The 14,032-nt window shown below is 32.0% G+C and overlaps 1 protein-coding gene across 1 annotated transcript in view; it reads left to right on the top strand.

The window, feature by feature from the left end:
• LOC133191623 (beta-1,4-galactosyltransferase 4-like) overlaps window positions 1-13,616 on the top strand; it is a 235,185-nt gene extending 221,569 nt beyond the window's left edge. The window contains exons 5-6 of the mRNA XM_061327370.1: window positions 9,206-9,301; window positions 12,122-13,616. Of these exons, the coding sequence (XP_061183354.1) occupies window positions 9,206-9,301; window positions 12,122-12,311 (286 nt within the window). The 3' untranslated portion in view covers window positions 12,312-13,616. The remainder of the gene's footprint in view (window positions 1-9,205; window positions 9,302-12,121) is intronic.
• Window positions 13,617-14,032: the final 416 nt, after the last annotated feature.

Here is a 14,032-nt window from a genome sequence, read left to right as displayed (position 1 = left end):
TATGATGTTTTGGATGAATAGTCTGAAAGAATACGTGACTGTGATTTTTTTTTATGTCGGTGACATAAAGATGGTGTTTGCTCTTAACAAGCTGCAGAATGTGTCATGGCTTGACGCAAAAATATTTGGACAAGTTCAAGTTCACTGACAGGGGAATTTTACATTCCTTTACTGTCTTTCTACTTTTGAAACATTGAAAGTTGATGCCCCTTACAGGATTGTTTATAACCTTAAAATGTTGCATGACCTTGACTCAAGGTCGCTCTGTCCTGTCCGGAGCTCCGACGGAAGACCTATTCGTTGCATTGCAACGAGCTCGGCTCTAGTATTTTCTTCTTTTTTGAATTATATATATATATATATATATATATATATATATATATATATATATATATATATATATATATATATATATATATATATATATATATATATATATATATATATATATATATATATATATATATATATATATATATTATAAAGCACTAAAAATGTCCAACGACACGAAGTTATATATATTTGTTCTTGAAAAGTATAGTAAAATTTAATCTTGTTCTTTCTGTTTACATAATTTAATCTTAAGAATTAAATTGTTGGTGTTTCCTAAGTGACATACATATTATTTATGCTTATAAACTTATGACTCGAAATAAGTGTCAGCAGAAAATCAAAATTGTCAAAGTGAAAGACAGCGGAACTCCACTATTGTAATTATTTTGTATGTCGGGAGCTTCTCATCATCAGTGTGCGACCATGTGTAAGAATGCTATGCAATACTAAGAAAGCCTCGAATAATCCATCAATCAAAAGCCTGAGAAGGGAATGAACCGGTAAGATTTTAAAAGATATCGGACAAACCTATCTCAATGACTCAATGATGTGTTTAAATTGATCATACCCGGAACATGCGTTTGAGTACCACGTCATGTGGACAAATCAACACTATATACAGGTGAAAGTGGAATGTTACTACATAGATAGGGAAAGTTGAAGGTGAAAATAACTGAAGTTATCCTATTTTCTACTTTAGTTGTTAATTGCCTATTAACATTTGCAGTGTGTAATGCATCCAAATATGAAACAGATTAGATATTCAAAATATTTAATTAGTCTAAAATAGTTATAATGATTGTCTTCATTAATTCAGCAGAAAATGCACATGGTCTCTTTCTACTGAAATCGAAAATTATATCACCTTTCATTTTTTTTTATTTGAAATTAAGCAAAACCATATTAATTAGTACAGACTGATCGAACCTATATTACAAATGAATAAAATCGTACTCAGAAGAATTATAAATTTTCCTTTTAATGTCCACTGGGCTTTAAGTTCTCTCCAATTCTCTGACATTTCTTACCGTTTGAAGTATTTAAATAAGATTTTTATTACTCAGATTATGGGAAACCTTAAGTATCAAATACAATTTTCCTTCTTTCTTACATAATTTACCCAGCGAAATTCGATATTCCATTCAGAGAAAGTCCTTTAATAGGCCTTAAAACAACTTCCTGTGTTGGATTTATCCTCTTTCACAACTGTAAATTAATTATGTTATAGCTAAATGTTTGGAACTATAGAGGAGGGGACATAATTTGCAGTGTAAAACTCATGGATGAATCTGTGAATTCAAGAAAGAGTGAATAAGATTTCATTAATTATTGCATTTTTAAAAACAAATGAGTCCACGCAATCATGAGGTATATATAACACATTAAAACATACTCGTCACCCAGTAATTGCAAGTGATACTTATCATTTTATTATTTTAATTTCCATGTCTTCCTTAAACTTAAAGCAGCTGTTAATGAGCTGTATTTATTGCAGAGAAGATATGAACAATTAATTTTTTTATTTATTTTTTTTTTTTTAATTTTTTTATTTATTTTTTTTTTTATTTATTTTTTTTTTCTTTTTTGGGGGAGGGGTCTCTGAAAACACAATAGCTCTTGTTTTAAAATACCTCTCGTAACAAGCATACCCTTGAGCACAGATGTGCATTTTCTATCGATATTATGTCCTACTCAATTCAAATCGATTCCTAAACATAATAAGCTTAACAATAAAATGTAAAAATTCTTCCACAATTTAAACCAGTAGAAAATACACAAGCTTCCTCCTTTTTTTATCATTGCCACAGAGCAGGAAGAATATTTTTATACTTCAAACTTCCTGAGAATGGTGAATAAATCACTCTGACGTACACTGGGTTAACTCAAGTGGACATTAAATACCGAGAACGCGTTCTTTCAATACGATGTAATAATACAATCAAGGAGCCTTTTTTATCTTTTATTTAACACAATGAAAATTCATTTATATTTTCTAACTGTCCTGGTTCAAAATAGTTACATGTATTATAAAAGAATAAGTGGATAAAAAATTATATTAATTATAGCATTTCTACAAATGCCACAATCTTATTCTTTAAAAAATATGTGTATTTGATAACTTCAGAAATGATTAAATTTATTTTTGTGTTAATTTGTACCTAAGAAAGTGAATTATTATTTGTTTCTTTTTTTTTCTGAAATTCACAAAATATTTTGAATCTGTATATCTTACAAGCTAGAAAAGACACATTAGTATTTAGAATTTGTAAGTTAGTATTCTGTCTAGAATAAAAACCTAACTTAAAGGTTACATATTTATACATCATAATGTCACACTAAACTCAGATTTTTCCATAATATTTGAACTTGTTCGAAGTCACAAAATAGATGTTAAAGTAGCAAATGTACTTAAGTTTTATTTCATACAAAGTCTGCAAATTCATTAAAAAAGGTCAAAAATTACGCGAATTTATTAAACCGCAATCGTGTTAAAGATGTGACCTATAAACTTCTGGGGTTCTGATCAAATGTAAATTAGGATGAAGACTGATGGACTTGGAAATGTTCTTTATAGACTTGGGTCTGCTTTAATCTACACGTACTATACTAAAATTAGAGTTGATGTCGGAAAGCCAATGACATTATAGAGGCGGTAAATGCTATTTTTACAACACCTAATGATAGGACAATCCAGCTAGATTATAAGAACTCTGACACAGAGCGTGTTACGTAAATATCACCAAGTAAAGAAGATCGTAAAAAGAATATATGGGTATACTTTCTAAAATAAAATTATACAATTAAGTGATCTGGAAAAGTGGGAAATATAAACAGAAAAGGGATCGAAAGGCACAGCCAACAGTATTCAGCTGAAAATGGCAGGTTTTTTTTGCTTTTTAGGATTCATGGACATCTTAACTCATGAACATCACACACTTACATACATACATACACTCTCTCTCTCTCTCTCTCTCTCTCTCTCTCTCTCTCTCTCTCTCTCTCTCAAAAATGTAATTGGACCACGTTTTCTCAATTCTATAAAACGAAAAAAATCTGCCAATATCTTTACAAAAAGGAACAAATCATAGGAATAAAATTCATTGATTTTCTATTTAAAAATTACGTACTTATTCCCATGCATATGATTGATTGTATGTTGTTTTACGTCCCATTCGAGAATTTTTCACTCATATAGAGACGTCACCATATACCGGTGAAGGGCTTCAAATTTAGACCTTTACTCGGCACTCAGAGCCATTGAGCAGTGAGGGTTCTTTATCGTCCCAACGCCTACCTTGACACGGGGCCTCGGTTTTAAGGTCTCATCCGAAGACCCGCAACTTTCACTCCAATGTACCGAGCGCTTGGCAAAAAAAAAACCCCGTTGATACCTATTTTTTCGAATTAAGTCAATCGCAGCAGTGATTCGAACACACAACCTTCAGATCACGGAGCGAGCGCTCTACCGACTGAGCTAACGTGACGTAATTAAAGCTATATATGGCGTATCTGAGCTAGAAAATAAAAATAAGAGAATGAGTGTAGATGAACATGGCATTTGTTACTTACGCTCAAATTAAAATTTTCACCAGTTTTGAACTTGAATAGTCCAACGTTTCTATAGTAAAATTGATTTAAAACTGTGTCTGATATTTAAATGCGGAGTCGGTCAATAAATCGGTTATTGTTTTAATATCTATGAAAAGCGATTGATTTAAATTGTGTAATTTACAGGAAAGTCCGATTTTTATATAAAGTAAGAAAACAAATAGAAAGTTTTTTTTAATTTTAGATAGTCAAAACTTATCAAAAATACGCCATATATGATTTTAACGTATATAGACTTTTGGTATAAATTGGGCTGTAAACGCATAGCTGTGAGTCATAACATACATATATGTCAAAGTTGTATGACTGCTATCATCTATATGTATCTTTTTATAATTTTATTGCTTATATCGAAAGCAAAATTTGTTTCAAGAATCCACATTGATGTAGCGGGTTCGTATCCCACTACGAAACGTTGAGACCGGTCCTTCGGATGAGACCGAAAAAGCGTAAGATATATCGTTGATAAGAATAGAATGAAAGTTTTGATTTGAAATTTAAGGAAGAAAATAAACATAATTAAAATTTTGATTGACAATTAGTGTCCGTTTTCTTTATAAATTAATTTTAATCAATTTACAAAATTGTATGAGAAATATTTACAAATAAATTACAGAGGCTACTTTTTCAATTCATCTGTATACATTATCTATGTAGAAGGAAACATAACTCGTTAACGGGATGAGGCAGTTTTAACATAATGAAAACAAGATTGATTTCTCAAGTTTCAGCCTTTTTATCGTTACAAAATCTGCCTGGTGGAAAGTATAGAAAAAATATAGATCAAATGAACTATTTACCTGAAAATATACAAACATTGGCCCGTTTTACCAAAGACCTTACGACTAAGACCAAAATGTTATTCTGCAAATAACTCTGTTTTCTTAATTGAATTTGGAAATCTTTTTCATCTTTTTAAAGAGAATCTGGGAAGATTTATTAATACATACAATTTTAAAACAGAATTATTTACTTTGCAATATATAACAAGTTACTTAAGTTTTTAGTCTTGGCCGTACGTTCTTTGGAAAAGGTGCTCCTCATTCTTAAACTCTAATTCCTTATGAATCATACATGACATTCACGGTATATGCTTTTTATACCAATTGCACATACTTATTGACATGAATTCTAGATAAGTTTCATTTTCACTCGGCAAATATTTGATCAACATTTTTGATGTCGTGAGTTATTATTTAACACGCCCCCCTTGTCGAATAGTTTATTATTTATATAATCCAAAAATAATGAGATTTAATTTATACTATGTTTTGCGTGTTCCTTTCATTCCTAGGACTTGATATAAATCTTATATATAAATATTAAAAAATAGTTCACGGTTTCATATACATTTTAGCATACTCGGAAGTTATACTGTATAGGCAAGCTCTAACACACCGCGTAGCCTGGGTCCTCAATGTTGGGCCAAATTTGACATAGGAATATAGAGGGAAGAAAATTTAAAAATAAATTCTTCTCAATAGCAACATGACCAAAAATATGAACATATAAGCATCTCCACGTTGTGCAGTCCATTTGTTTAAATCATGGCCTTTGAGGTAGGGAGAGGAGGTCTATCGCGCAAACTTTGATGAGCATAGGAATAAGTGGGACAAAAATCTTCATTATCTCCTCAAAAACACTACGGCGAGAATAACTTATATTAATATGCTTCCATCATCGTGTATAGTGAATTCTCGAATGTTTTATTTATATTTATATAGATGAATATAGATTTTAAAAAAATGATAAAGATCCTTCTTAAGAAAACCAAGTCTACAATTTATCTTTGCGACATTTAATTTTAAACTTATCTAAATTTTGCCCCCACTCCCTTCTCCCTGAGCAGGACGGGGTTACAATTAAACAGTTATTCATAAGCAGGGTAGATTTTATCCATATTAGTAAATCTAAATAACAAACATTCCTATGTCGTGGCTTCTTATTTCTTGATAATTTACATTATATCACACTACTTAGCAAGCATTACATGTAATGTAAAATCAGTTTTGTTAAAGCATGAACATAAAGCTAGGATAGGACCAAATTTAAATAGAAAGATATAATGAAAACTTGTTAAAGATTCTGGTATAGAACAGAATTGCCAAATAAGTCAAATAGCTAAGCATTAATTGACAAAAATTATTTCACGATGAAGGTCCACAAAGCGTAAAAATAAGTCCTTTAGCTGCTCCTTCTTGTGTAACATTTGAAAGTGTTTTGATGATTATAGTGTTCTAGATCAGTGCAATTGAAAAGAGATGTATGATTACATTTCCGAAGTTTGATGGTATGACCCAGACAGAAATGTAATTGAGGGATTTGAGATTGACATTGTTTACTGTTTGATTTCTTCACATGTTTGATTTTTTCAAAAATCTGAAATCGTTTTCGTGAAAAAAAAAAATTTTATTCCCTGAAATTATGAAACTAAAGAAAGATGTCTTTCGTCTTGTGATATATGTTCTGCTGTTTATCTGTGGAATAAATATACTTTTAAGAGTGGGAACACAGAGGATGAAAAATCATTCTTATTCAAATGCTTCTGCATGGAAATTAAATACCACAGAACAAACCAAACGATTGGAAAATACAGGACAAAAAATAGGAGTATCTCAAATAGCTAATGATAAATGGGAATTGTGTTCTTATTCTTCGTTCACATCAGAGATAAGTATGAATCTCTCTCTCTCTCTCTCTCTCTCTCTCTCTCTCTCTCTCTCTCTATCTCTCTCTCTCTCTCTCGTACGCGCGTGGGCTGTTATTTTAGCATAAACCCCACTCCCTCCCTTCTTTGATAATTTTGTTCTTCTATACAATGAGTTCCCGCGAAAACCTATAACTAAAAACAAACAAACAAAATAAAAATGCCTTTTTGTGAAAGGAAATCACTCTCAGAGGAATGTTGCTGTAATGATTATAATTGTAAAGTTAAAATATAACAACATCATTTGGCTTTGCAACATAAATTTTTTTTTTTTTTAAACCACTCACATTTATTTCCAGAGGGCAACAGAACAGTCGATATAAGACCTTGTGTCATGGCGGAATGTCCCACAGAGAGTTCTCATGTGGAACATAACATTACAGAATTCTGTAATATTATGTATTGCAACAAAACAAAGTGTAAGCGAGTCAAATGTCCAAAGACAACAAACTCACCGAACACTACCAGTATTACAACGGAGGATGCACCACCTCATCATACTGATGGTCAGAAATGCACCTCTTTTTCTCTTTTTTCTGCGAGAGAAATGGGAATAGTTGGAGGACATTGGATACCGCCAGAATGTAGACCTACACGTCGCGTTGCTATCATCATACCTTTTAGAGATAGAGAGGAACATCTTTGCATTCTTCTTAAGAATCTTATCCCTATTCTGATGGTTCAACAAACAGAATTTAGAATTTTTGTAATTGAACAGGTTCAAGTGATTTTCTCTCCCTTATTCTAGAAAGCATTTTTACTCAATCTATTTGTACAGAAGTAAAAACTAATATTTAAAAGAATTTGAATTAAAAAATGAAAAAAAGATCAATTAAAGCAAGATTATTTTGTAGATTGGAAATACAGCATTTAATAAAGGAAGGGTTATGAATGCAGGTTTTCTTGAGGCAGGGAAAATATTTGATTTTAACTGTGTTTTCTTCCATGATGTCGACCTTATTCCAGAAAATGATAGGATTCTTTATGAATGTGGGGAACAACCACGCCATCTGTCGGTGGCTATTGATGAAGATGGCTACAAGTAAGATTTTTTTCCTAAAAATCTCTCTTCACTTTTTAATTTAAAAATATTTTATACCTCTGTGATTATTCCCAACAATAAATCACGATTTGTGATACAGGTTGATGTATAGCTACCTAGTAGGTGGCGTGTTAGGATTTCGACCACAGACTTTTCGTAAAGTTAACGGATATTCCAACATGTTTTGGGGCTGGGGAGGAGAAGACGACGATATATATTTCAGGTAAAAGGCTCCTTTTTATATCTAACAAAATGCATCCTAGATAAATGTGATAATTCATGTTGAAAGAGACAAAATTCGGCTTTGAAATAAGTCAAAGGTATTTTAGATAAATTCATTTTTCAAATTTATGCTTCGATAATATGCAATTAATAATTATAGCTTTGATTTCATAAACAGGAAAATATGTACGAGGGTTGTTCGGTAAAATCGTGGACAAAGCGTTTTTATCGAAAAATAATCAGCGCACTAAGCTGAAATTTTCAGCAAATGTTTATTTATCATATTTAAGTACACCTCAATGTCTTTGACAAAAATAAAGATTTTATTGTGCTCGAATGTGCACAAGGTACGATCTTACGGTGCACGATAAAAAAATCGGGGTTTCATTAGAGAATACACGAGTATTATTTCGAAATAAAAGTATTAAATAGATAAGGTTGTGGTAAAAATTATCCAATTTTTAATTCACTATCTATTATATCGTCTTTCGGAAAATTTCAAGGCGTTTGCTTAATTTTTGGCAGTTTCCCGAGAATTTGAAATGGGAAAGAGGTATACACAACACACGAAAATGTCGACGCTTGTTGACGATACGGCGCAACGGAGGGCAGTTCAGTTTGATTTAGATGTAGTAATGACGCCTTAAGAGTCTTTAAATGACTACAGAAGAAAAATATAAAAATATCAGTAGATCTTTAATATATAAGTGAAATAGGAGTTTTCTAAGCGGAAGCTTTTTGATTGAGTCCCCTGGTAGAACAAAACATATGGACAAACTGCTACTAGCAATATCGAAAGACGCTGTCACTACAGACCTCAATATAAGATTGCTTACCTTGGCGAATGATGGTGAGAGTACTGTCCATCACTTACTAATAAATCTTCAGAAGGTTCCATAGGTTCTTCGACTGTTTATGGAGGAATAAATGGAAACTCAAGTATGTGCATCAATTTAATTTAGCAAAGAGGAAACGTGACTCTGCTTTAGATACATTGACGTTATCATCCTTGCGTCGTAAGGCGACACCATACATAACATAAAATCTCATATTTTGTTTATTTGAGCATATATCTATTTGAAATTTGCTGTGTATATTAACGAGAAATGTACTAAAGAGTAGTGAAAATTTGAGAACGAAGCAATGATTATTTTTCACTACAGACAACTTGTCCACGATTTTCCAGGACGACCTTCGTATAGTCTATTTCTTTTTAAATGCACCTTTTTGTCAACAATCCACCACTAATGATAATTATCAAAGTTTTCCTATTCCGTGTTTGTTTTTTTCAGAATGACTCATTTAAAATTCCGTGTAATACGACCTCCAGCATTTGTCGCTAGATACACGATGATTCGTCACAAGAAGCGGGAACGATGGCCTAAAAGGTTAGTAAAATTTTAATTATTTGATATATATGGTTTTACTATGCTTAAACATTTCATAAATGTATGATAAGTGTCCTTATACTTTGTCAGATTTTTCACACCTGAGCCTTTATAACTTGTACCTGGTGACTCTGTAACTTTTTCTGGCATACACATGTCATCTACTTGCCATTCCTGAAAAAAAATCAAAGCATGCTCTGATTAAATTGATTCACTTTTTCCAGGTAGAAAAATTACGAATTTTTCCTCTAGATGTTATTTTTAAAATGAAATATGTGGAGATAACGAACAGTATTTGAGCTTAAATGTCCATTAAACATTACAAAATAGGACCAAAGCAAACACGGACCTCTAAAACATCAGAGGTGGGATCAGGTCCCATGAAGGAGTGAGCATCCCCTGCCGACCGGTCACACCCGCCGTGTGCTCCTTGTCATGATCGGGAAATAACGGGAAAATCCATAAAATTCAGTGTATAAATAATGGCCTAACAATTAGTATGAAAAAAGGCAGTCAGCATTTGACTTAAGAAAGATTGTATTTGCTGACAATGTCATTGTATCGACCATAGAACCTACGAAATGATGACTTTAAACGAGACAGCTGATATTCTTGTTTCATCAACTTGTTTGTCAATAACTTGCCTCGTTTTAGAAATTGCTCATACGTAAAGCATGCTCTGGCGTATTGAATCAACTGAGAGATATAAACTCCTTATGCAGGTGATAAGGGTATATTGCTGAATAAGTAAGGGAAGTTGACGATTGAAAAGTTAAAGTCATCACTTTTATTATAAAGCTTGGTTGTTAGATTACCATTAACGTCTTCTTATAATAAAATATCAAAATATGAAACAGATGTGTCAGACCCTGTGGTATCTTTTATCTCAAGCTCACCGGGATATATCGTGTCGACATAAGAATGGAAATAACCATAGTTAATTGACAATACGTCGTCTATATATCTAAATATCGAGTTGAAGGCCAAAGCAAGTGTTTTCTTCTTTTCACGTAAAAGATTTTGAACAAATTCTGCTTCATATGTAGACCGGCTTGCCTTTCTGATATACATATCTTTTCGTACGATAGAGACAGGCAATACCAGTCTACTTCGTATGAATACAAAAATAGGTCTGCTAATAACGGGGCGCAATTGGAATTTCATTCAAATTTTTTCTCAAGATCCACAAAATAAATGCTTTTTAGCTCATCTGAGCCGAAAGCTCAAGTGAGCTTTTCTATTCAGTGTCCAGCGTCCGTCTGCCGTGTGTCGTCTGTTAACTTTTCACATTTATCAAGAACCACTAAGCCAATGTCAATCAAAAGTGCAACAAATCATCCTTGGCTGAAGAGGATTTAAATTCTTCACATTAAGTGCCACGCCCTCTTCTTAATGGATATAATTAAGAATTCGTGAAAATTTGGCAGCATCTTTTATAAATCTTCTCAAGAACCACTGGGCAAGAGAAGATGAAACTTATGTAAAAGCTTCATTGCATACTCTAGATTCAAGTTTGTTCATATCATAACACACGGTGGAAGGGCGGGGCCACAAGAGGAGGCCAACATTTTACATAGGAATATATAGAAAATGTCTTAAAAATCTTCTCAAGTACAGCTAATCTATCATTAGTCATATCAATATAGAAGTATCCTTAGGTAGTGTAGATTTAAATTTGTTCAAATCGTGGCCTCCTTGGGTATGGCGGGGCCACAACAGTTTATAAACGTTTTACATAGGAATATCGAGTAAATATCTTTAAAAATCTTCTCAAGAACAAGAACAACTTAGCCTTTATTAGTCATATTTATACATAAGCAACCTTGGGTATTTTAGAATCAAGTTTGTTCAAATTATGACCCCCAAGGGTGCATGAGGAAGAGCACAACAGAGGGTCAAAGTTTTACATAAGAATATATTGGAATCATCTTGAAAACATCTTCTGCTTATGAACAACAAAACCATGATTAGTCATATTATTATGGAAGCATCCTGAGGTAGTGTAGATTCAAATTTGTTGGGTGGTTAGGGTGGGGTATCAATGAGTGATCAGAGTGTTACATAGGAATGCATAGGGAAAAATCCTTTAAATTCTTCTGCTCAAGAACAGCAACGCTATGGTTAATTATATTGATATGGAAGCATTCTGAGGTTGTGTAAATTCAAGTTTTGTCCCCCATAAAATTTTCATATTTTAAACTATTTTCTGCTTTTCCTAGCCAATGTGTCCAGGTGAGCGATGTTGGCCATGGGCCCCTTGTTAAATTTGTTGCGCATTATCACATCTGCACAAATCATACTCCAGAGTCTTAATTTGGAAGACAAAGGGTTCACTTCATCTGACTATAATGAAAGCTTTCGTTTTTACTGTAGAATCAGCTTTTTTCAATATATGACTTCTTTGTTTGGGTTTTTAAACGTTGCCATAATAAAGTTAGAGATTTAAATAAATAAAAAAATATTTAGTGATTTACAAGCAGGGCTGTAAGGTCTTAATTTGTTATTCAAAGAAAATCCATCTCTAAATTCCTTCGGGTAGCTGCAGTTGGATATATGAAAGGAATAATTGATGCAAATTTTTCAAAAATTTTATTCTACATAAAAGAAGAAATTATAAAAAAAACAATATTCATTAGAGCGCTTTCTGATAGAAAAAATGTACGAATACACGTACATAGATTATTTTTGTGAAAATGTTTTCTTTTTCTTTTATAAAACAGGTGGACTTCTAGAAAGAATCTCATTTAAAATTAATGTGAGAGAGAGAGAGAAAGAGAGAGCAATGTGATTGAGATGTTTCCTTTTTCTTTTATTTTGTAGAATGCAAGTACTGAATACATGGAAAACCAGGATAAAGACTGATGGACTGAGAAATGTTCCTTACAAACTAATATCTGTTCAAATTTACACCTACTATACTAAAATTAGAGTGGATGTTGGAAAAGAAGACGATATTAAGAAGAAAGCTGATGTTACTTACACAAAACATGGTCCCTCTGTACATGTATAAGAACATTAATAATAATAGAACCTGTTTCTTGAATTAACCATATTGCATAATGTATGAGTTTTACGGTTGTTAATGAATATAAAAAATTGATCGAAAAGTTATTATATCAAATCCTTTAATGATTAGCAAAATCAACAACAAGAGTGGATGGGATGCAATACATAAGACATATTAAGCGTGCAGTGATCAAAGATTATTATATTCTTATGTTTTACAAAAAAATCCCTTTTTTCTCTCGTTTTTATAAAAAAAAAAGAAGAGAAAAGCTGAGAAAATGACTTTTGTATCTCAAAGAAAAATTCATAAATTTGCTTCTTTTTTTTTACTATAGTAAGGTATATATTGGCAAAATTATTAGTTGCTGGGGAGGGTTATGAGTCATCCCTCCTGTACCCACTCCTGGCTCTTAGGAGCCTGTATTCGTATGTAAAGAAACCAATATTATACCTTTTCCTTTTAATTTCCAATGTAGAGTAGGTAAGACGTTTTCTAGACTGTATTTCTCCCTTTTCTTTAAAATTAGGGAATAGACTGATATTTAAAACAAGTTTGCTGAATACACAAGATATTATATATAGATATATGAAGCCCTGCATTGCTGAGTATTACACTTTTGATTCTATGATTATTAAAAGAGAACAGAATAAATTTTTATCGTGTTCTTTTAAGGTAATAAAGGTTCGGTCCATAATAGTTATAGAAAAGTTTGTAATATAAATATATTGAAATTTTGAGCAAGAAAAATTAAATACGGAGATAAAGAACAGTATTCAGGTTCAAAAGTCCATTCAAGGAATACAAATCAGGATCAGTACAAACACGAGCTTCTAAAACATCAGAGGTGGAATCAGTTGCCATGGAGGAGTGAGAGGTCACACCGCCGTGTGCTCCTTGTAATGAGGGGGAAATCCGATAACAGTTCAGGGTGTAAATAATGGCTTAGCAATTAGTATAAAAACGTCAGTCAGCATGTGACTTAATGATATATTGTATTTGCAGACAAGGTCATTGTATCGACCTTAGAACTTTCGAAATGATGACTTTAAACGAGACTGTTGATATTCTTGTTTCATTTACTTATTTGGCGATAGCGTTTTAGAAATTGTTTGTACGTATAGTTAAGTAAGTGAGTAAAATAGGGTATAGTCTTATTGCTATTTGTATAGACAAAAGCACCTGGATTTTGGGTCATCATTAGATCTAATTAACTTTAATAATTAACTTCAATAACAAAATTTTTGTTTTAAAGGTGTACTTACTTACTTTTTGAAACTTTGCTAGCTCGGTTTTAGCTAGATTTTTCAAACTTGTATATGTTTAAAATTTGCACTTCATGATTTTATATATTACTTGCCTTTACATGTAAATAAGATTTTGTACATTATTTGCCACAACATGTAAATAAGATTTATGGATTCTCAGTTTCTTTGCAGCAGCTTTAACACAATGACTTGAGTCCTAATACATGACTTACTTCATAGTACATTCCATATTGTTGTTTTGATTATTACAGAAGAAAAACAGTTTCCAAGTGAAGTAACTAATTCCAGAAAAGTAAGCCATCGTGAATCTTTAATTATGTCTAATCATCTATTGAGAATCAATCAATTGTGAAGTAACAAAGACTTCAACACGTAAATGACATATAATTATCATAGTCTTTAGAAAGTTTCAAAATTTATTTCGAAACTATTTATTTCTACTATAGCATTTAATAATAA

This window comes from Saccostrea echinata, unplaced genomic scaffold, assembly GCF_033153115.1.
Source record: "Saccostrea echinata isolate AGI-Se365-2 ecotype Australia unplaced genomic scaffold, CSIRO_AGI_Sech_v1 ptg000023l, whole genome shotgun sequence".
NCBI lineage: Eukaryota > Metazoa > Mollusca > Bivalvia > Ostreida > Ostreidae > Saccostrea > Saccostrea echinata.
The sequence above is the reverse complement of the archived record's forward strand: the minus strand, read 5'-3'. Positions and strand labels throughout refer to the sequence as shown.